Source organism: Molossus molossus, unplaced genomic scaffold (assembly GCF_014108415.1).
Source record: "Molossus molossus isolate mMolMol1 unplaced genomic scaffold, mMolMol1.p scaffold_m16_p_2, whole genome shotgun sequence".
Taxonomy (NCBI): Eukaryota; Metazoa; Chordata; class Mammalia; order Chiroptera; family Molossidae; genus Molossus; species Molossus molossus.
Window position 1 is genome coordinate 95431637 of NW_023425355.1, and position 25460 is coordinate 95457096.

The window sequence follows — 25460 nt, forward strand, 5'->3', positions numbered from 1 at the left end:
TCTTGAAAAGAAAGATCAAAGTAGGAGGGATCACATTACCAGATTTCAGGTTATACTACAAAGCCACTCTAATAAAAACAGCTTGGTACTGGCACAAGAACAGGCATATAGACCAGTGGAACAGAGCAGAGAACCCAGAAATGGACCCAAGGCAATATGCTCAATTAATATTTGACAAAGGTGGCAAGAGCATCCAGTGGAGTAAGGACAGCCTCTTTAATAAATGGTGCTGGGAAAATTGGATAGCTACATGCTGAAAAATAAAACTAGACCATCAACTTACACCATACACAAAAATAAACTCAAAATGGATAAAAGACTTAAATGTGACTCATGAATCCATAAAAATCCTACAAGAAACTATAGGCAACAAAATTTTAGACATTATACGCAGCAGAATTTTCACTGATACATCACCTAAGGCAATAGAAACAAAGGAGAAAATGAACACATGGAACTACATCAAACTCAAAAGCTTCTGCACAGAGAAAGATACAATCATCAAAACGGAAAGGCTACCCACTTTATGGGAGACCGTAATTGCCAATGATATATCAGATAAGGGTTAATTTCCAATATATATAGAGTGCTCATACAACTCCACAAAAGGAAGACAAAGAACCCAATTAAAAAATGGGCAGAGGAACTAAATAGACACCTCTCCAAACAGGACATACACATCGCTATGAGACATATGAAGAAATGCTCATCATCACTAATCATCAGAGAGATGCAAATTAAAACAACAATGAGGTATCACCTCACACCTGTCAGAGTGGCCACCATGAACAAATCATCAAACAACAAGTGTTGGCGAGGGTGTGTAGAAAAGGGGACTCTAGTACACTGCTGGTGGGAATGCAGACTGGTGCAGCCACTATGGAAAACAATATGGTGTTACCTCAAAAAATTAAAAATGGAACTTCCATTTGACCCAGTGATCCCACTTCTAGGAATATACCCTAAGAATCCTGAAACACCAATCAGAAAGACATATGTATCCCCCTGTTTGTAGCAGCACTATTTACAATAGCTAAGATCTGGAAACAGTCCAAGTGTCCATCAGTAGACCAATGGATAAAAAAGCTTTGGTACATATACACAATGGAGTGCTACGCAACTGTAAGAAAGAAAGATCTCTTATCCTTTGAGATAACATGGAGTGACCTGGAAAGTATCATCGTAAGTGGTGTAGGCCATTTTTCCTTTGATAACAAGCCAAACAGAGAAAGACAAGTATCATATGATCTGACTTATTTGTGGAATATAACGAACATAACAGTCTGAGGAATGGGGTAGTCCCAGAGACGTGGAAGTGGGGTACAGACTGACAATCCCCAGAAGAGGGGGTTGTAGGGGAGAGATGAACCACAGAACTTATATGCATGTATGCATGAACCGTGGACATAGACAACAAACTGGGGACAGGGCAGGGAGGGAGGGGGAGCGGGGAATCAGTGGGGAGCAAAGGAGAAACATCTTTAACAAAAATTAATAAAAATAAATAAATTTAAAAAAAAAAGGAATCAGTAACCAAAAATCTCCCAACACACATACACACACACACGCGCGCACACACATAATCACACAAACAAAGATGAGATGGTTTCACTGGTGAATTCTACTAAACATTTAAAGAAGATGTAATGCCAATCCTTCTCAAACTCCCACACAAAACTAATTTTACAAGACCAGCATTACCCCAATATATATATATATATATATCTGGAGGCACAAATGGTCTGGTCCCATACCCACGTGTGGTGGATAAAAATCAGGAGGAATACGTCAGCTATGAAGGCCCTCCCTGAGGTGTGAGGGGTCCAGTCCTACACCAGACCCCACAGCTGAGGGTTCCAGTGTCAGGAAGAGAAGTCCCCATAACTTCTTCTGTAAAAACCAGCAGGAATTGAGGCTGAGGGAGGCTGAGGCTCTATAGTCCCAGGCTGTTCCTCTTAAAGGGCCCATGCACAGACTTACTCTGACTTGCTCCCTCCAGGCTCCAGCATGGGGGAGGCAACTTATAAGGCACTAGAGACATATGGGTCAGAGCTGAGTTGTTTGGCATAAGGGCAAGAGCTGGAGAGGCAGCTTTCTTCTGGACAGATATGCTGGTGGAGGCCATTGTTCCTTTGGTAAGCCCTTCTCCCAAAGGTCCAGCAGATGGGCACCATATCTGGGCCTCCAGCAACCTGGTTCACATTGTTTGACCTGCCCTGGGGATTCCATTAGGCCTTGCCCCAGCCAACTTTTGGGCCCACCCAAGCTGTGTTCAGTGGCTTTGCTATAGTATTGGCCTGTCTCGGCTCCTCCTTCAGATTTTCCTAAATTCATGCAAACAAGTAGCATTTGGCCTCAGTGAGCCCCATACCTCTCACTAAGTGACCCTTGGCTTGGCACTAGGAGCAGGCAGCCTCGGTTCACAACTTGGCTTTACCTAGGCACCTGCAAGCCCAGCACAAGAAGCAGCCACCTGCAGATAATTTTGCAGCTTATACCTGGTGGCTTCAGGTAGAACACAGGCAGTGGCTGACCTTGCCCCAGAGCCAACACATCCAGGGGCCAGCTTCAGACCATGTTAAAGTACCACCACCCAATCACCTCTACAAGTGACACACTCAAGGAGTGGACTTAGTGGGTACTAGAAACCTGCTGACATAAGTCTTGCTCTGTGTGGTGGGACTCTGCACTGCTGATCCTCCAAGGTAGTCAGAGATCAGTGGTCAGTGGGCACAGCCAGTCCTTGCAGCTGATCAGCTTGAGTAAATCCCTCCCACTGATGTGCCAACAGCAATTAAGACTCAATTACAAAAGAAGGGTGTCCAGTCCACACGAGGGGTTCACCTTGAGGGCCCAGCTGGGGTGATCAGGGAGGCTGTGCCACTGGACCCTACAGGACACCAACTACAGTAGGCCACCCTACCAAGCCTAGGAGACATAATAACTCTACCTAATACATACAAACAAACACAGGGAGGCAGCCAAAATGAGGAGACAAAGAAACATGTACCAAATGAAAGAACAACAACAACAACAACAATAACAACAACAACAAAAACTTCAGAAAAAGAACTATATCAATGGAAAAGAACTAAATGAAATGGAGATAAGCAATCTAACAGATGCAGAATTCAAAACACTGGTAATAAGGATGCTCTAGGAACTTAGTGAGGCCTTGAAGAGCATAAAAAAGGAACAATCAGAAATGAAGGATGCACTAACTGAAATAGAAAATAATTTACAGGGAATCAATAGGAGAGTAGGTGAAGCCGAGAAGCAAACCATTGATTAGGAATAAAAGAAAGCAAAAATACCCAATCAGAGCAGCAAAAAGAAATAAAAGAATCCAAAAAAAAAAAAAAAATGAGGATACTATAAGGAGCCTCTGAGACCATTTCAAGTGTGCCAGCATTCACATCATGGGGGTGCCAGAAAGAGAAGAGAGACAGCAAAAAATTGAAAACCTATATGAAAAAAATAATGACAGAAAACTTCCCTAACTTGGTAAAGGAGACATACAAATCCAGAATGCACAAAAAGTCCCAAACAAGATGAACCCAAAGAGACCCACACCAAGACACATCATAACCAAATGGAAAAGGTTAAAGACAAAGAGAATTTTATAAGCAGCAAGAGAAAAGCAGTTAGTTTTCTACAAGGAAGCTCCCATAAGACTGTCAGCCAATTTCCCAAAAGAAACTTTGCAGGCCAGAAGGGAGTGGCAAGAAATATGCAAAGTGATGAAAAGCAAGGACCTACTGCCCAGATTACTCTATCCTGCAAAGCTTTCATTTAGAATTGATGGACAGATAGAGTTTCCCAGACAAGAAAAAGCTAAAGGAAAAATAATTATGTAAATTTTTGCTATTTGTGCCTCTTGTACCTTTCTCACTTCTTTTCTTAGATTAAATTTCCATGGATATGTGATGTTTGGTATTTCAATGGATTGCAGTAAATTAATCATTTAGAAATAAAAAAGTAATTTTGTAAATTAAAAATAAAGAAAAAGCTAAAGGAGTTCACATTTAAGTCTTTCATCCATTTTGAGTTTATTCTTGTTTATGGTGTAAGTGGATGGTCTAGTTTCATTTTTTTGCATGTAGCTGTCCAATTTTCACAACACCACTTATTAAAGAAGCTGTCTTTACTCCACTGTATGCTCTTGCCACCTTTGTCAAATATTAATTGAGAATATTGACTTGGGTCCATTTATGGGTTCTCCATTAGTCTATCTGCCTGTTCTTGTGCCTGTACCAGCCAGTACCAGGCTGTTTTGATTACAGTGGCTTTGTAGTATAACCTGAAATCGAGTAATATGATCCCTCCTACTTTGTTGTTTTTCAAGATTGCTGTGGCTATTTGGGGTCTTTTTTTGGTTCCATATGAACTTTTGAATCATTTGTTCTAGTTCTGTGAAGTATGTTGTTGGAATTTTGAACGGAATTGCATTGAATCTATGGACTGCTTTGGGTAGTATGGACATTTGAATAATGTTAATTCTTCCAATCCATGAACAAGGTATGTGCTTCCACTTTTTTATATCTTCCTCTATTTCTTTTTTCAATGACTTGTAGTTTTCTGCAAATTGGTCCTTTATTTCTTTGGTTAAATTTATTCCTGGTATTTTAATTTTTTTTACCACAATGGTAAATGGGATTGTTTTCTGAGTGTCTCTTTCAGTGAGTTCATCATTGGTGTATAAGAATGCCATCAATTTCTTGACATTAATTTTGTATCCTGCTACTTTGCCAAATTCATTTATTAAGTCTAGTAGATTTTTGATGGAGTCTTTGGGGTTTTCTACATATAGTATCATGCCATCTGCGAATAATGACAGTTTCACTTCCTCCTTTCCAATTTGGATCCCTTTTATTTTTTCTTCCTGTCTGATTGCTGTGGCTAAGACTTCCAGTACTATGTTAAATAAGAGTGGCGAAAGTGGGCATCCTTGTCTTGTTCCTGTTCTTAAGGAAAATGCTTTAAATTTTTCCCCATTGTGTATGATGTTGGCTGTAGGTCTTTCTTCACAGCAAACGATATAATCATCAAAATGGAAAGGCAACCCACTGTATGGGAGAACATAATTGCCAATGATATATCAGATAAAGGGTTAATTTCCAATATATATATATAGAGTGTTCATACAGCTCAACAAAAGGAAGACAAAGAACCCAGTTAAAAAACTGGGCAGAGGACCTAAATAGACACCTCTCCAAAAAGGACATACAAATGGCCAAGAGACATATGAAGAAATGCTCAACATCACTAATCATCAGAGAGATGCAAATTAAAACAACAATGATGTTTCACCTCACACCTGTCAGAATGGCCGCCATCAACAAATCATCAAACAACAAGTGTTGGCGAGGGTGTGGAGAAAAAGGGACTCTAGTACACTGCTGGTGGGAATGCAGACTGGTGCAGCCACTATGGAAAACAATATGGTGTTACCTCAAAAAATTAAAAATTGAACTGCCATTTGACCCAGTGTTTTCACTTCTAGGAATATATCCTGAGAAGCCTGAATAATCAATCAGAAAGAATGTATGTTCCCCCATGTTCGTAGCAGCACTATTTACAATAGCTAAGATCAAGAAACAGCCCAAATGTCCATCAGTAGACGAGTGAATAAAAAATCTGTCGTACATATACACAATGAAATACTATGCAGCTGTAAGAGAGAAAGATCTCTTATCCTTTGAGACTACATGGAGGGACCTGGAAAGTATTTTTATTCTAAGCAAAACAAGCCAAACAGAGAAAGACAAGTACCATATGATCTTGGTTATTTGTGGAATGTAATGAAATTAACAGTCTGAGGAATGGGGTACTCCCAGATATGTGGAAGTGGGGTACAGACTGACAATCCCCATAAGAAAGGGTAGTGGGGGAGAGATAAACCACAGAACTTATATGCATGAATGCATGAACAATGGGCATGGACAAGAAAGCTGGGGACAGGGCAGGGAGGGATGAGGAGGGGGAAATCAGTGGGGGGAAAAAGGAGAAACATCTGTAACAAAAATAAATAAATTAATTATAAAAAAACCCCACATGATCTTCTTAATTAATACCACAAAAACATTTGTCAAATTACAACATTCTTTCATGATAAAAACCTTGAACAGATCTAGTATAGAAAGAACATACCTAAACATAATAGAATTCATGTATAACAAACTCACAGATAACGTTATACTCAATGCTAAAAATAATTAAATAAATAAATAAGCCTTTCCTCTAAGGTCAGAAACAACAGGAGGTTGACCACAATCAGCACTCTCATTAGTATAGTACCAGAAATCCTAGCTAGAGCAATTATGTAAGATAAGGAAATAAAAAGGTATTTAACTTAAAAGGTAGAAAAAATTATCACTATGTGCTGATGATATAATTTTGTATATATAAAATTCCAAATAACAAAAAAAATTTGTTGGAAATAATTAACAATTTCAGTAAGGTTGCAAAATCAACAGGCAGAAACTTGTTTCATTTCTATACACTAAGAGTGAAATATCCTGAAAAAAAAATAAAACTGTCTCATTCACAATAACATCAAAAACAATAAAATATCTAGGAATAAACTTAACCAAGGAAGTAAAAGTTTTGTACCAAGAAACTATAAAACTGTTTGTAAAAATTGCAGAAGACACAAACAAGTGGAAAGCCAATCTATGTTTATGGATCAGAAGAATTATGTTGTTAAAATATCCATATTACTAAAGCCATCTATAAATTTAACACAATCCATCTTGAAATTACAATGGTATTTGCTCAGAAACAGGAGTACAATTCAAAAACTTGTATGGAACCACAAAGGACCCCAAATAACCAAAGCGATTCCAAAAAAGAAGAGCCATAATACTTCCTGATTTCAAACTATACTGAACAGCTATAGTAATAAAATACAGTAAGGTACTAGAATAAAAATGGACACATAGATCAATGGAACAAAGCAGAAAGACCAGACATAATCCCCTTTATATACAGTCAACTAATACTCAAAAAGGGAGTCATGAACAGCAAATTGGAAAAGATACTCTCTTAGAAATGGTATTAGGAAAACTGGATAAACAAATGTGGAACAATGAAATTGAAACCTTATCTTACACCAGCAACAAAAATAAACTCAAAATGGGTATAAAGAATTAAACATAAGACCTGATAGCATAAAACTCCTAGATGAACACATAGTGAAGAAGTTTCTTGCATAAACAACAAAAGCAGAAATCAAGAACTAAGACTACATCAAATGCATAGCAAAAGAAACTATACAGTAAAAATACAATGTACATGATCGGAGAAAAAAATTGTAAATTTTATATCAAATAAGGGGTTAGTACCCAAACTACATTTAAAAAAACAAAAACAAACAAACACCATGCAATTCAACAACTATAACAAACGCAATAACAAAATATTTAAAAATAGGCAAGGGAATTAAATGGACATTTTCCCAAAGAAGACATCCAAAGAGCCAACAGGTAAATGAAAAGATGTTTAACATTACTAATCATCAGGGAAATACAAATCAAAATCACAATAAGATATTACTGCATACATTTTAGAATAGCTATCTTCATGAAGACAAGAGATAACAAGTCTGGACAAGAATGTGGAGAAAGGGAAACACTTGTACACTGTTGGTGGAGATGTAAATTGGTTCAGCCACTATGGATAAGAATATGGAGGTTCCTTAAATAATTAAGAATAGAGCCATCGCGCCCTGGCCGGTTTGGCTCAGCGGTTAGAGCGTCAGCCTGCGGTACAGAGAGACCCGGGTTTGGTTCCCGCTAAGGGCACGTACCTCGGTTGTAGTTTGTCCCTGGCCCTGGTTGGTCGTGCGGGTGGCAGCCACTCGATGTGTCCCTTCACGTCGATGTTTCTCTCTCTCTCTCCCTTCTTCTCTCTCCCTCCCATGGAAAAATAGCCTCGGGTGAGGATAAAAAAAAAAAAAAAAAAAAAGAATAGAGCCATCGTATGATTCACCAATTCCACTTCTGGATATATACCCAAAGGAAATAAATGCAGGTTACTGAAGCGATATATGCACTCCCAAGTTTCTTGCAGAATTATACGAAATAGCTAAGATATGGAAACAACCTAAATACTTGCCAATGAATGAATGGATACAGATGTGATATATTTATATACATACACACAAAATACAATATTATTCAACTATGAGTGAGAAGGAAATTCTGGCAATTGTGACAACATAAATGGACTTGACATTACGCTAAGAGAGATGTCAGAGAAAGACAAATAATGTAGATATCACTAATGTGTGGAATCTAAAGAAGCCAAACTTGTAAAAGAAGGGAGTAAAATGGTAGTTACCAGAGGCTGGGGATCGAGGAGACAGGAGAAATAGTTTAAGGGTACAAACTGGTAACAGTAGTAAGTCCTGGAGGTCTAATGCACAGTATAGTGAATATAGACAACAATGTTGTATTATAATGATCAAACTTGTAAAGAAACTGGAACTTAATTATTCCAACCACTAACAGTAAATAATGATTATGTGATGATAGTGGTGTTAATTATCACTACAATAGTAATCATAATGCATTATATAAATGTATCAAGTCAACATTATAAAGTATAAATTTATACATATTATATTTTAAATCTTTATTAACAAAAATAAATTTGGAAAAAAAGAAAAGTAATATAACCAAAAAACAGAAAAGATTATTACATTAAAATGTTTAGATATAGTTTTAAAACTTGTTATCCAATCTATTAAAAATTACAAATGAGCCCTGGCCGGTTTGGCTCAGAGGTTGGAGCACTGGCCAGCGGACCAGAGAGTCCTGGGTTCAGTTCCCGCTAAGGGCACGTACCTTGGTTGCAGTTTGTCCCCAGCCCCAGTTGGGGTCGTGTGGGTGGCAACCACTTGATGTGTCTCTCTCACATAGATGTTTCTCTCTCTCTCTTCCTTCCTCTCTTCCTCCTGCTCTATCTGAAGATAAATGCAAAAATGTCCTCGGGTGAGGATAAAAAAAAATTACAAATAAAAATGTTAGTTTTTCCTTAGGCTTTTAAATTCATCTTGTAAATCTTATTCTGCTGATAACCTCTGCAGATTTAACAATCACTTTTAAGCAAACTGAAATTTTTTTTGTCTTATTTGTCAAATACCCAAGTGGATAACCAAAGTTTGTTTATCAGTTGCTCTTCAAGTAAAATAGTATTCTATTTTTTTTATTTATTAATTTGTTTTTGTTACAGATATTTCTCATTTTACCCCCATTGACACCCACCTCCTCTCCTCCCCCCTCCATCCCTAGTTTTGTTGTCTATGTTCATTGGTTATGCATACATGAATGTAAGTTCTGTGGTTTATCTCTCCCCCCCTCCAAGCCCCCCTCCTCTGAGGCTTGTCAGTCTGTACCCCACCTCTATGTCTCTGGATTAATTTTGTTCAGCAGTTTGTTTAGTTCATTATATTCCACAAATAAGTGGGATCATGTGATATTTGTCTTTCTCTGCTTGGCTTGTTTCGCTTAGCATAATACTATCCAGGTCCTCTCATGCCATCTCAAAGGATAAGAGATCTTTCTTTCTTACAGCTGCATAGTATTCCATTGTGTAAATGTACCACAGCTTTTTTATCTACTCATCTACTGATGGACAGAGGACCTAAATAGACACCTCTCCAAAAAGGACATACAAATGGCCAAGAGACATATGAAGAAATGCTCAACATTACTAATCATCAGAGAGATGCAAATTAAAACAACAATGAGGTATCACCTGACACCTGTCAGAATGGCTGCCATCAACAAATTATCAAACAACAAGTGTTGGCAAGGGTGTGGAGAAAAGGGGACTCTAGTACACTGCTGGTAGGAATGCAGACTGGTTCAGCCACTGTGGAAAATGCTATGGTGTTACCTCAAAAAGTTAAAAATTGAACTGCCAGTATTCCATTTTTTAAAAAGCAGCTAGGTTAGCTTGCACCTTAGAGAATCACACAAGTATTTTTCCTTGAGAAAACCATAGTAAATGTGCTCTATGTATAATTCTCATTTTGTTATGGAGCAAATCAAGAATATGTGTACTCGAGGGTTAAGGTTTTATAAAATTAATGAATTTATAGCATCATCTAGGACTTGCAATTAACCTTGCAATTAAAATTTTAAAAGTACTTTATTGTTTTTATTTTTATTCATTTTCCCTAATAGTTTGTGAAAGTGAATAATATAATGACAAATGTAAAGTGTCAGCCACTTTACTCATTGTTGCTTCTGAAATATCACTGCAAATGTCAATGTAGTGAAAAAGGCCAATGATATCTTAGTATTATTATGAAGAGTTTTGACTTCATGGACCTTCTAAAAGGTTCTTAGTTTATCCTCAGATATCTATACATCACACTTTGAGAATTGCTGAATTACTCAATGGTCTCTCCAATGTACTGTACTATACTAATCTATAACTTAAACGATCATCTTATCATATATATATGTATATACTCTGTATACATATATATACTCTGCATGATACATTTCAACATCAAAATTAGCATATGCTCATGATAGGAAATTCAGATAAAGATAGTAAAATCATATGACATTGCACCACTCACAGATAATCACTGTCAATACTATTGTAATGTATCTTTCTGTACTTTTACCCATACTTAAATAAAGTTTATTTTTTATTTTTTTGTTAATCCTCACCCAAGAATATTTTTTTCCATTGATTATTATAGAGAGTGGAAGTGAGGGAGGGAGAGGGAGCGGGGCAGACAGAGAAACATCAATGTGACAGAGAGACACTGATTGGTTGCCTCCTGCACATGCCCTGACCAGGGCCAGGGATTGAACCTGCAACCCAGGTACATGCCCATGACCAGAAATCAAACCTGTGATCCTCTGGTGCATAGGCCAATGCTCTAACCACTGAGTTAGGCCAGTTAGGGTCACAGAGCTTTTTAAATTTTATGTTTAAAATAAAATATCCTATGTTTGAGAAATTCCATATCTAAGAGCAATCATACCTATGTATACCTGAAGACAAGAAGAATCTTCATGGTGCTTACTCAAGTGAGTTTTGCTCATTCTATTTATATGATGTGGTCTTTCAACATAACTACTGATTGTCATTCTTTGTACAGCAATGTGTAAGTTTATGGTCACATATTTTATAACTTCACAGTATTCCTGCATATTGATTTATTGAAACTTATATAACAATCCCAAATTTTGTAAATATTGATATTGATATTGCTAATACAAACTGATCACAGAATGACTTTGGGATTTATAACATTGAGTAAAAAAAAAATACCAAAAAATACCACAATATTCCAAAATTCAATTTTACATTATTATAAATATCTTTAATTTGTGTATAATGGTAAGAAAAATAAATAAGAAATAATCAAGAACAAATATTTCTGTCATCAGATAAAAAGCAAACATATATATTTTTTTATTAATTCATTTTTGTTACAGATGTTTCTCCTTTTTCCCCCACTGATTCCCCCCTCCTCCTCCCTCCCTGCCCTTTCCCCAGTTTGTTGTTCATGTCCACTGTTCATGTATACACGCATTTAAGTTCTGTGGTTTATCTCTCCCCTACCACCCCCCTCTTTAGGGGACTGTCAGTCTGTACCCCACTTCCATGTCTCTGGGACTACCCCATTCCTCAGACTGTTATGTTCATTATATTCCACAAATAAGTGAGATCATATGATACGTGTCTTTCTCTGTTTGGCTTGTTTCACTTAGGATGATACTTTCCAGGTCCCTCCATGTAGTCTCAAAGGATAAGAGATCTTTCTTTCTTACAGCTGCGTAGTACAAACATATTTTTTATAGTTAAGTTATAAACCTGGTTGGAAATTGATGACTAAAATGAGAAGAGGGCAATTCATATAATGTGAGTTAGATGATCAAACTCTTCAATTTTTTTAAAACCATGATATAATATGTTTATCTATCTATCTATCTATCTATCTATCTATCTATCCATCCATCCATCCATCCCTCCCTCCCTCCCTCCTTCCCTTCCCCTCTCCCTAAAATCAATAAGCATACCCTCGAGTAAGGATTTAAAAAAAATCTCTAATTGTAAATAACCTCACTTAACTGAGATGATACATGAGTTGGTAACTTTAATTTACAGGGATGATATCTTCTTTAAGAGGTATTCATCTTTTAAATTTGGGAAGATTTATGTTTAAATATATAAAGGTATAAGAGAAATAAAATATATAGGTTTTGTTTTATGAACCTATGTAAATTTTACTTTTCATATACTATAATGTTCAAGTCATTCAGCCAATTAGAAAGAAACCCTTGTAATTCACATTTAAAATATATGTACCCTTATGTTCATAGCAGCATCATTTATAATAGCTAAGATCCAGAAACAGCCCAAATGTCCATCAGTACATGAGTAGATAAAAAAGCTTTGGTATTGCCCAGCCGGTGTGGCTCAGTGGCTGAACATAGATCCATGCACCAAGAGATTGCCAGTTCAATTCCCAGTCAGGGCACATGCCCAGGTTATGGGCCAGATCCCCAGTCGGGGGCATGCAGGAGGCGGCCAATCAATATTCTCTCTCATGGATGTTTCTATCTCTCTCTTCCTCTCTCTAAAATCAATAAAGAAAAAAAGTAATGACACCTTTAAAAAAAGCTGTGGTACATTTACACAATGGAATATTATGGGGCTGTAAAAAAGAAGAAACTTTTACCCTTTGAGACAGCATGGATTGATCTGGAGATTATTATACTAAGCAAAATAAGCCAGTCAGAGAAAGACAAATACCATATGATCTCACTAATATGTAGAATCTAATGAACAAAATAACCTGATGAACAAAATAGAACCAAAGGCATGGATATGTGGAACAGACTGACAGCTGTCAGAGTGAAAGGGGGAGAGGGGACTGGATGAAAGAAGGTGAAGGAATTAGACAAAGAACATATATGCATAACCCATGGAGACAGATAACAGTGTGGTGATGGGCAGAAGAAAGGAGGCAAGAGCTGGGTAGAGGTGGTCAAAGGGGGAGGATGGGGACATCTGTAATAGTGTAAACAATAAAAATAAAAATAAAATAAATAAAAAATAACATTTAAAATAGCATCTCTTTGCATGTGGCTTTTCAATTTTCCCAGTACCATTTATTGAAGAGGGTTTCTTTTCTCTATTGTATGTTTTTGGCTTCTATTTTGAAAATTTTTGCACATATATATGTGAGAGTGTTTCTGGGATTGCAATTCTATTCCATTAATCTGTGTGTCAGTTTTTCTGCCAATACCGTGCTGCTTTAATTATTGTTGCTTTGTAGTATAATTTAAAGTCAGAGAGAGTGATAACTCTGGCTTAGTTCTTAAATTTTTTTTCTTTATTGATTTTAGAGAGAGAAGAAGGAAGAAGGAGAGAGACATAGAAACATCAATAAGAGAGAACATTGATTGGCTGCCTCCTGCATGCCCCACACTGGGAATTTGGCCCACAACTTGGGCATGTGCCCTGACCAGGAATCAAACTGGCGATTTCTAGGTGTATGGGTCGATGCTCAACCACCACTAAGCCACACCGGTGGGCAGGCTTAGTTCTTTTTCTCAGGATTGTTTATGCTATTCAGGGTCTTTTGTGGTACCATACAGACTATGATTTTTGGTTCTATTTCTTTAAAAAAAAGCCATTAGGATCTTGATGGGGATTGCATTAAATTTGTATATTGCTTTGGGTAATATTGCCATTTTAACTATGTTGATTCTTCTAATCCATGAACATGGAGTATCTTTCCATTGCATTATGTCTTTTTCAATCTTTTTTAATAATGCTTTGCTATTTTCAGTATAAAGGTCCTCCACATCCTTTGTTAACTTTATTCCTAAATACTTCATTCTTTTCACTGGAATTGCAAAAGGAATTGTTTTTTTGTTTTTTTGTTTTTTTTTTTTAATGAAATTTCATTGTTAGCATATAGAAATGCAGTGATTTTTATATATTGATTTTGTATCCCACAACTTTTTTTGTATTTGTTTATTGTTTCTAATAGCTTTTCGGTGGAGTCTTTAGTGTTTTTATATAAAGAATCTGCAAAAAGTGACAATTTTACTTCTTTATTCCCAAATTAAATGCATTTATTTCTTTCTCTTTCTTGATTACTCTGGCTAGGACTTCTAGTACTATGTTGACTAAAAATGGTGTGAGTGGACATGCTTGTCTCTTTCCTGACCTTAGAGGGAAACCTTTTTGTTTTTCACCATTGATTATTGTATTAGATGAGGGTTTGTCATATATGGCCTTCATTATTTTGAGGTATGTTCATTCTATACCCATTATATTGACTGTTTTAATCATAAATTGAAAAGCCACATGCAAAAAAAATTAAACTAGATTACTGTTCGTCCCCATATACAAAAATTAACTCAAAATGGATTAAAGACCTAAAAACTATAAGACCTAAAACAATAAACTGTATGGAAGAAAACATAGGTACTAAAGTTATGAACCTTGGTTTTAGAGAAGATTTTATTATTTTGATTCCAAAGGCAAGGGGAATAAAGGCAAAAATAAATTAATGAGACTATATCAAACCAAAAAGCTTCTGCACAGCAAAAGAAGCTGCCAACAAAACAAAAAGGCAACCAAAGGAATTGGAGAAGATATTTGAAAACAACAGCTCTGACAAGGAAGTAATATCCAAAACATATAAAGCACTCATACAATTCAACACCAAACAAACAAACAATCCAATTAAAAAATGGGCAAAGGACCTAAACACTTCTCCCAGGAAGACATACAAATAGCCAACAGATATATTAAAGGACACTCAACTTCACTAGCTATTAGGAAAATGCATATCAAAACTACAATGAGCTACCACCTCACACCTGTCAGAATGGCTATTATCAATAAGACATGTAATAACAAGTGTTAGAGAGGTTGTGGAGAAAAAGGAACCTTCATTCACTGCTGTTGAGAATATAAACTGCTACAGCCACTATGGAAAACAGTATGGAGGTCCCTCAAAAAATTAAGAATGGAATTTCCTTATGACCCAGCAACCCTTCTCCTGGATATCTACCTGAAAATTTTAGAAACATTTATTTGCAAAGATTTATGCAGCTCTATGTTCATTGCAGCATTATTCACACATAAGCAACCAAAGTGTTCTTCAATAGATGGCTGGATAAAGAAGATGTGGTACATATATACAATGGAATATTATTCATCCATAAGAAAAATAAAATACTGTCATTTGTGATAACATAGAAGCATCTTGAGAATATCATGCTAAGCAAAAGAAAAAGTTAAGAACCATATGACTTCACTCATATGTGAGATATAAAACTGAAAGCAACAAATCAGCAAACAAGAACAACAAAGAAATAGAAACTCATAAACACAGATATCAGAGTGAGGGTGGTGGGGGGTAGTAAAGGGGGTCAAATATATGGTGATGGAAGAAGATTTGATTTTGGTGGGTGGGCACACAATGCAATATACAGATGATGTATCATATAATTGTACACTTGAAACCTATATAATCTTATTAACCAATGCCAACTCAATAAATTTAATTTAAAAATAAAAGCAGCTAGGAAAAATATTGTACTCTACAAAGCATCCCACATTAAACCATCAGCAGTTTTCTTCAGCAGAAATCCTACAGGTCAATAGAGAGTTCAATGACGTACTCAAAGTCATTGAAAAATAATGACAGCCCAAAATGCTCAATCTAGCATAATAATCTTTTGGATATGAAAAAGAAATTTAAAAATGGCCCTATATAAACAAGAGCTGAGAAAGTTATTAAAACTACACCTGACTTGCAAGAAATGCTAAAATAAGATTTTCAAGCTAAAATTAAGAAAAACACTAATCAATAATATAAACCATATGAAAGCATATACCACACTAATAAGGTAAATATACAGTCAATGTAGAAAACTCTAAATCTGAAATAGTAAAGTGTATTAAATACATAACCATAACATAAAAGGTAAAAGAAAAGAGTATAAAAAATAATTTAGCTACTATAACAATACAAATACAGAATATAAAAAGAGGTAAATAATGACATCAAAAATATAAAAGGGAGAGTAAAAGAATGAGCTTTGTAGACTAAGTTGAGTTTCTATCAGCTTAAATGGAATGTTTTATTTATGGTATGTCTTGGGTAACCTTATGTTAACCACAAAGCCAAAAGCTAAAGCAGATACACAAAAGGTAAGAAAGGGGACACAGAGTGTATCACCACAGAAAGTCACCAATTTACAAAGATAGGCAGAAGCAGAGGGGAAAAAAAAATGTGGGAATACAAGACCACCAGAAAGCAATTAAAATAATAAGATGGCAGTATTAAATCTTCATATTCCAATAAAAACTCTAAATGTAAATTAATTAAATTCTTCAATCAAAAGGCACAGGGTAGCTGGCTGTGTAAAAAAAGAAAAAAATTACAAAACCAAAACCCAACACATGTTACCTACAAGAGACTCACTTCAGCTTTAAAGACACATATAGGTTCATAGTAAAAGGATAAATAAAAGATATTCTAAGCAAGTGGAAACCAAAAGAAAGTGCACACGTGAGGGTAACTGTACTTGTATCAGACAAAATAGACCTTAAGCCAAAAACAGTAACAAGAAATAAAGAAGGATGTGCTTTTCCTGAGGAGGTGGTGTCCTTCAAGGATGTGGCTGTGTACTTTACCTAGGCAGAATGAGCTGGTCTTTATTCTGCACAGAGGGCCCTGTACAGAAGTGTGATGCAGGAGAATTATGGGAACTTGACATCCCTGGGATGCACAGTTCCAAAATCTGCCCGGATGTCACTTCTGGAGGGAGGGGATTTGCCTTGGGGCCTGGAGGCACAGGATGACCCACCCGCAGAGAGGACCACAGGCATCTGTAAAGATGCTGCAACCAACACTGACAGTGAGTCCACAGCAGTACAGGGAATTTCTGAAAACAGAGATGTGGTGGTATCTTGTGTTCTGCAGAAGACTTTTCCTCAGAGAAGCAACTTCCTAGAAACATGTGAACTGGAGCAGCACCAGGAAATTTCCACAGGCAAAAATGGTAGCAGCAGGGTTCTAAGAATCCACTGTGACAGGAAACCCTTCCATTGTGAGGAGTGTGAGAAGTGTTTCAGCTACTTTTCTCACTATGTTAGACACCAGAGAATCCACAATGGGGAGAAACCCTTTGAGTGTAATGAGTGTGGAAAAGCCTTTAATGGCAATTCCTCATTAATTTGGCATCAGAGGATCCACACTGCAGAGAAACCTTCCTGTGTGAGCAATGTGGGAGAGCTTTCAATGATAATGCAAATCTGATCAGGCATCAGAGAATCCACAGTGGGGACAGACCCTATCACTGCCAGGGATGTGGAAAAGGCTTCACTAGTAGTTCTGAGTTTGTTATACATCAGAGAATCCACACTGGGGAGAAACCCTATGAATGTAATGTGTGTGGCAAAAACTTTGGAAGGATTTCCTATCTTATCCAACATCAGCGTATTCACACAGGGGAAAAGCCTTATTTTTGTAAAGTATGTAGGCAAGCCTTCATTTTGCATAAAAAGATAACTTGACACTGGAGAGTCCACAGTGAGACGAAACTCTTTGACTGTGTGGATTGTGGAAAAGCCTTCAGTGCACAGAAACAATTAAAAAGGCATCTAAGGATTCATATTCAAGAGTCTTCCTATGTATGTGATGAGTGTGGAAAAGTCTTCCCTAGCAAAAGAAATCTTCAGCATCAAAGAATCCATACTGGTGAGAAACTCTGTGAGTGTGTCAAATATGAAAAAACTTTTAGGACTTCCTCCCAGTTAGGTGATCATGAGCATGTCCACCTTGGAGAGAAACCTGAGTTGGGCATTTGTCATTTTGGCCTCCCAGAGTTTTTTACCCCCTTTGACTGGTAGTGTATTAAATTTCCTTGGGGATTCCATCTTCTTCTCAGGAGTAGAATGTGTGACACATGCCTGGCCCAGCCATAGTTGTTTGTTCAGATGTCAGTAAGTGATCCAAGATGGTCCAGTTAGAGTCCCAGAATGTGGCCAGTTAACAGGAAGAAATGCTCTTCTTTTTCCCTTAGTCTTTTTTATTTATTTTTATTTTAATTAATTTATTTTTGTTATAGATGTTTCTTCTTTTCCCCCGCAGACACCCTCCTTCCTATCCTACCCCCCACCAAACATGTTGTCTATGTCCATTGGTTACGTATACATGCATATAAGTTCTTTGGTGTATCTCATCCCTTCCACTTAGTCTTAAAGCTGAGAGGAATTCCTGGATTCTTGTGGAAGCTGAGAATAGAATCAACACAGCAGAAAAGAAACCAGAGTTGGAGAGTAATCAATCTTGACAATTCTGTTTGAACAACTTCATTAAACCATATGTGAAACTAGAAATACATCTGGGTTTTTGAATTTCAATAATCAATAAATTCCATTTTTGTTTTTATATTTTAAAAAATAAATAAAGAAGGTCATTATATAATAATAAAGAGGTCAATTCATCACACAGATATAACAATCATGAATATAAAAATAACCAATATCAATTCACCTAAATGCATTAATGAAATACTAAGATCTGAAGGGAGAAATTGACAACATGTAATAATATTAGGAAGCTTCAATACCTCACTTTCAAATAATGGATAGGTCACCCAGGCTGAAATCAGGAAGAAAATGAGGAACATAAGATATATATTACATCTAAAGGACCTAACTAGATAATACAATTTTCCATCCAACAGCAGCAGAATACACATTACTCTCAATTGCTCACATATCACTCTTCAGGACAGATCATATGACAGGATGCAAAACATGTGTTGGCAAATTTAAGAAGATGAAGATGATACTAAGTGTCCTTTCTGATCACAATGGCATTAAACTAGAAATCACCAATAATAGGAAAGCTAGAAAATTTTAAAATGTGTGAAAACTAAACAATATACTTCTAAACAACCAGTAGGTCAAATAAAAATAAGTCGTATGTGTAATAAAAAAGATTTCTTAAAAATGGAAATACAACACACAAAAACTTATGAGAAACTGGAAAAGCAGTTCTTAGAGGAAAATGTATAGTGATAAGTGCTTACATTAAAAACACACAAATATCTAAATAAACAACCAAATTTTATACCAGTAGTAATTAGAAAACAAAGAACAAAGTAGGCTCACAGCAGAAATAAGGAAGTACAAAGATTAGAACAGAAATAAATTAAATAGTAACCAAAAACAGGAAAAACTCAACACAACTAAGAGTTGATATTTTGAAAGAAAGAAAATTGACAAAGCTTTATCTAAACTAAGTAAAAGGAAAGGAAACAAATAATATCACAAACAAAGAGGAGCCAGTACAACTGTTGCTACAGCAATGCATAGGATCATGAGAGACTTCTATGAACAATTATATGCCAACAAATTGGACAACCTTGAAGAAATGGATACACTTCTAGAAGCACACAACCTACCATAATTGTATCAGGAAGAAATAAAAATATGTATAGGCCAATAACATTAGTAAGGAGACTGAATCAGTAATCAGAAACCTTCCAATACAGAAAACCTGAGGACCAGATGGTTTCACTGGTGAGTTTTATCAGATACTTAAAGAAAAATTATTGCCAATACTTTCCAAACTTATCCAAAAACAGAAGAGCAGGAAACACATTCAGACTCATCCTATGAGGCCAGCATTACCCTAGTTCCCAAACCATATTTGGACACAAGAAACCTATAGACCAATATCCGTGATGAATATAGATTCAAAAATTCTCAACAAAATATTAGGACACCAAATACAAAAATAGAATAAAAGGATCATATACCACAATCAAATGAGATTTATTCCGGGGATGCAAGAATGATTCACTATTCACAAATCAGTCACCATTCTACATCACATCAACAAAACATAGAATAAAATCATATAATGATCTCAATAGATGCGGAAAAAGAATTTAACAAAATCCAACATCCATTTATAATAAAAAGCTCTTCTTAGTGTTCATAGAAGGAACATACTTCAACACAATAAAGGCCATATATGACAAAACACAGTTAATATCATACTCAATGGTTAAACTCTGAAAGGTTCTCAGATTAGGAACAAGACAAGGATGCCCACTCTCACTACTTTTATTTCACATATTATTAGAAGTCCTATTAGGGGAACACTCTGTAAATGATATGATTGTCTAACCACTATGTTGTACACATGAAACTAATGTAAAATAAAGTTAAATGTAAACTGTAATTGAAAAATAAAATAAAGAAGTCCTAGTCATAGCAATCTGGCAAGAAAAAGAAATAAAAGGCATCCAAATTGGAAAGACATAAATAAAACTATCACTATTTGCAGGTATTATGATATTATGTATAGAAAACCCTAAAGACTACACCAAAAATCTATTAGAACTAATAAATAAATTTAGTAACATTGCTGGATACAAAATTAATATACAAAAATTGGTTGTGTTTTTATACAGAGGTTTGCAAAAGTAGGTTTATAGTTGTTTGTATGGGAAAAGACATGCAGATTATGATTATTACAATAACTTTATTAACTCAAAAGAAATGTCACAATGCAACTGTAAGCCTACTTTTGCCCACCCCTGTATATTAATATATGAACTATCAAAAAGATAAATGAAGAAAAATCAATTTACAACTGCATCAGAAAAATCAAATACCTAAAATTAATTTAACCAAGAAATAAAAGACCTGTACTCAAAACACTATAAGACAATGATGAAAAAAAAAAAATGAAGCTGACAAAAATAAATGCAAGGATATTACATGCTCATGGATTGACAGAATTAATGTTAAAATTTCCATACTACTCAAAGTGATGTATAGATTCCACAAAATTCCTATTAAAATATCAATGGACCTTTTCAAAGAACTTGAAAAAATTACCTTAAATTAATATGAAACCCCAAAAGACTCCAAATATCCAAAGAAATCTTAAAGAAAGAACAAAGCTGGTGGTATCATGCTTCCTCACTTTAAAGTATACTATAAAACTGTAGTAATCAAAACAATGTGGTACTGGCACAAAAACAAACACATAGATGACTGGAACAGTCGATAGATCACAGAAATAAACCCAGGCCTATATGGTCAGTTAATCTATGACAAAGAGGCAAGATTATACAATAGGAAAAAGAGACTCTTTTCAATAAATGGTGCTGAGAAAACTGGATAACTACTTGCCAAAAAATAAAACTAGACCACTTTCTTACACCATACATAAAAATACATTTTAAATGCATTAACAGTATACCAAAAACCATACACTTTCAAGAAGAAAACACAGGCAATAAACGTTTTGACATTGGTCTATGTAATCTATTCTTGGATATGTCTTCTCAGGCAAGAACAATAAAAGCAAAAGTATACAAGTAAGGTTACATGAAACTAACAAGTTTTGCACAGTAAAGGAAAACATCAACAAAATGAAGTCAACCCACTGAATAGGAGAAAATATCTGCAAATGATATATTCAATGAAGGGTTAATATAAAAAATATATAAAGAACTCATAAAATTCAACATAAAAAAAGTAATCAATAGGGTGGTGGAGGCCTGGGGTATGGTGAGAACTGGGAGGAGGGGGCAAAGGGGGGAAAAAAGAGAAACATCTGTAATACTCTCAACAATAAAGATTTTTAAATATCAATCCAATTAAAAATGAACAGAGGATCTGAATAGATATTCTTCCAAAGAAGACATACAGATCACCATCAGATACATGAAAAAATACTCAACATCACTAATCATCGAGGAAATGCAAATCAAAACGACAGTGAAATATTACCTCACACCTGTCATATTGGCTATTATCAAAAATTAAACAAATAGCCTGGCAGGTGTAGCTCAGTGGATTGAGCATTGCCCCATGGACTGAGAGGTCCCAGTTTGATTCCCCTTCAGGGCACATGCCCAGGTTGCAGGCTCAATCCCCAGTAGAGGACATTCAGGAGGCAGCCAATCGATGTTTCTCTCTCACATCAATTTTTCTATCTCTCTCTCCCTTCCTCTTTCTCTAAAAAATCAATAAAAACACACACACACACAAATAAAACAACTAACAGGTATTGGCAAGGAGGTGAAAAAATGGGAACCTCTTATTCTCCTGTCTGGGTTACAAACTGGTGCAGTCACTATGGAAAACAGTATGACCATTCCTCAAAAACTAAAAGTAGAACTTACATAGGATCCAGCAATTTCACTACTGAGTATCTATCAGAAGAAATAATAATAATAATTTGAAAGACATGTACAACTCTCATGTGCGGGTTTACTTAATCTTCCTGAATTATTAATTTGTCATCTGCCAAATGTGTATAAATTCTTCCTGAAAGCTTTAATGTGGAGATTAAATAAAATTAGTTATGGTAGACAACTTGTACAATGCCTGACGCACAGCTGGTGGTCAATAAATAGTAGTTATTTTTATTTAAGAATATTGATAAATATATATAACCATACTTATAGGTAAGAGTATCCTGGTTGTGACAAAATTTCTGTATTGCTAGGAATCATAAAAGTAGAACCATCCTTATCACCATATTAATATTACCTGGGGAAGGTTTATGTCCAAATATGCCATTGAAGAATGCAGGCATTCGAATGCTGCCACCAATATCAGAGCCCACACCAATCACTGAGCAGGCAGCTGCCAGGGTACAGCCCTCACCACCTATGGAAATTGGAAAAGATCCCTTTATAATAAAAAATTAGATTACTATTTGAATGGAATATATTTTATCATCTTCCACTTTTAACCTTTCTGAGTCTTCAAATTGAACGTCTCTTGTAGATAGCATATATTTAGATCATGACTTTAATCCATTATGCCAATCTATGTCTTTTGATTCAGGAAATTAAGCCTTTTACATTACACATAATGTAAAATCAGGAAGATCTTGTGATTTTTTGTATTTTATTTTTTTGTATGTCTTAGTTTTGGTCCTTTGTTACCTTCATTACTGACTTCCTTTATGTGTAGTTCACTTTTTGTAGTAAGACTTTATATTTCTCTTCCCATTGCCTTTTTTGTATATTCTACAGATCTTTTCTTTGTAGGTATCATGGAATTACAAATACCATCTGTTATATCTATCTATCGTCTATCTATATCTATCTATCTATCTATCTATCTGTCATCTATTTTGTCTGTATATTATGATGTTTTGACATCTTAAAAAACATTCTGATTGAAGATTGTCCCTCCCTGGGCTAGACAATTTTTAGAGATAGCAAATGGCCTATCCATAAGCATGCCTTTTATGCAAACTAATCAATGCAGAGCCATACGTCCTCCATCTTGAGGTACCACAGGAGGCATTACTCCTCTACTTCAGTCATCTCAGGGCCAGGTACAAGGCAAACAGAGACCACTTGGATAGTACAAAGCCCTCCGGACTTACTCAAACTAGACAATCCTAAGCTGTTTATCCTGGCCTGCCTTGCCTTTCTTGCAGAAAACCAATAAAGACTATGGCTTAAGATTTCCCCCTGCTCCCGTCTTCTGCCTCCTGAACACTTTGGTGTATTTCTAATGTGGTCTTGTGTAGTTTGCTGTGCCTCTGGGTTCTAGGACCTGTTGAGAATAATCATCTTTGTTTTCCTGAGCATCTCCTGTGTCTCCTCTTGTGGCTGCATGTGACTGACCTTCTTATTTAAAAATACAAAACAACATCCTAAAATTGTAACAATCTGTTATAAACATATGCCAACTTAACTTCAATTACACTTTAACTATGCTTTTATGCACTTCCCTCTCCTCCACTTTATTTAATTGATTTCATATATATTGCTTAATTAGTAACATAAATTTATAATTATTTTATGCATGTGTCTTTTAAATATTGTATATAATAAAAAGTTGACTTTCAAACCAAAATTACACTAATACTGGTTATTATATTTGCTCATGTATTTACCTTTACAAGAGATCTTTATATTCATATGACCTTTAGTTCCTCTCTAGTGTCCTTTCATTACAACTTAAAAGGCTCTCATTTCTTTTAAAACATATCTGGTGGCAATGAACTCCCTCTTAGCTTCTCTTTGTCTTCAGATATGTCAATTTCTCCCTCATTTCTAAAGTGTAGTTTCCTCCTTTTCTGGATATAAATAGTTAACAGTTATCTTCATTCAACAATTTTAATATATCATCCCACTGTCTTCTTTCCTCCCAGGTTTCTGCTGAGAAATCTAATGCCACTTTAAGATTTTCTCATTGTCTTTGATTTTTCAGTGGTTTGATTCTGTGTCTCAGTGTGGGTTTATATAGACTTATTCTACTTGGAGTTCATTTTTTTTGTTTGATTGTTTGTTATATAGTAGCTTTATTTTTGAATCTGTAGATCTGGGTCTTTCCTCAAATGTTGGATGTTTGGGGCCAATATCTCTTCAAATAAAACTTCCCCTTTTCTTCTTCCCTTTTAAAGAATCTCCTAATGCATAAATTGATCTTTTTGCTGATATCCCATACATTTCTTAGTCTGCTTACTTTTCTTCATTCTTATTTTTTCTTTTTTCTCCTCAGACTAGATAATTTCAAATGACCAGTCCTCAAATTCACTGATTCTGTCATATGACTTTCCCAGATGCTATTGAACCCCTCTGATAATTTTTTATTGTTATATTTTTCAGTTCTAGAATTACTTTAGTTTCGTTTGAAGAATTTCTCTTTTTTGATATATTATTTTCCTGATTTCATTTAGTTCTTTGCCCATGTTTTGCTTTAGCATTACAACACATTTGATAGTTCCTTTAAACTTTTGTCTAGTAAGTCCAATGCCTGTGTTTCATCATGTCATCTTCTTCCTTTGAATGATCCATGCTTTCCTGTTACTTTGTATCCCTCACAATTTTTGTTGAAATTTGGGCATTTGAGCAAGCATACCCTTCTAGTTTTTGCAGACTATCTCCATTCTAATTAAATATTTTACTAATAAGTATGACATTTTCTGAGCCTTGAGATCAACCTGGGGTGAAGGCATAATATCTTTCCAGGTGTTTTCTGAGAGTGAGTCTTGCCTCTGTGTGTGTGTGTGTGTGTGTGTGTGTGTGCACTTTTTTCAATTCCTCTACATATATTAGTACCTTTAAAATTAATTTCCGAAACAGTATCATGCTAGCTTAGTCTTGGATTTTTAGATGTTGTATTTTAATCCTGTACCTATTATCTCTTGCCCTAGGGGTCTGTAGTCATCCTGCAGCTTTCATGAGCAGTGCCTGCTCTTTTCTGTAGCTTTTCCCATTTGAGTTCCAAGCTATGCTTCAGTTTCCCATCTGAGCTTAGAGTTATAAAAAGCAGAGACCAGTTATTCAGGAAGCCTCCAACTGGTTAGAATACTTCAAATCAGTGCTACTCTGTTCCCCATATTTAGAAAGAGGAAAAGTGTAATTGACTGGTTGCTTCCCCTCAGCCACACTGCCAGT

At 35.7% G+C, this 25460-nt stretch overlaps 1 protein-coding gene across 1 annotated transcript in view; it reads right to left on the reverse strand.

The window, feature by feature from the left end:
* Positions 1–25460, reverse strand: part of FAAH2 (fatty acid amide hydrolase 2) — a 140305-nt gene that overhangs the window by 64094 nt on the left and 50751 nt on the right. Inside the window, exon 5 of the mRNA XM_036270700.1 lies at positions 22588–22707. Coding sequence (XP_036126593.1) covers positions 22588–22707 — 120 coding nt within the window. The remainder of the gene's footprint in view (positions 1–22587; positions 22708–25460) is intronic.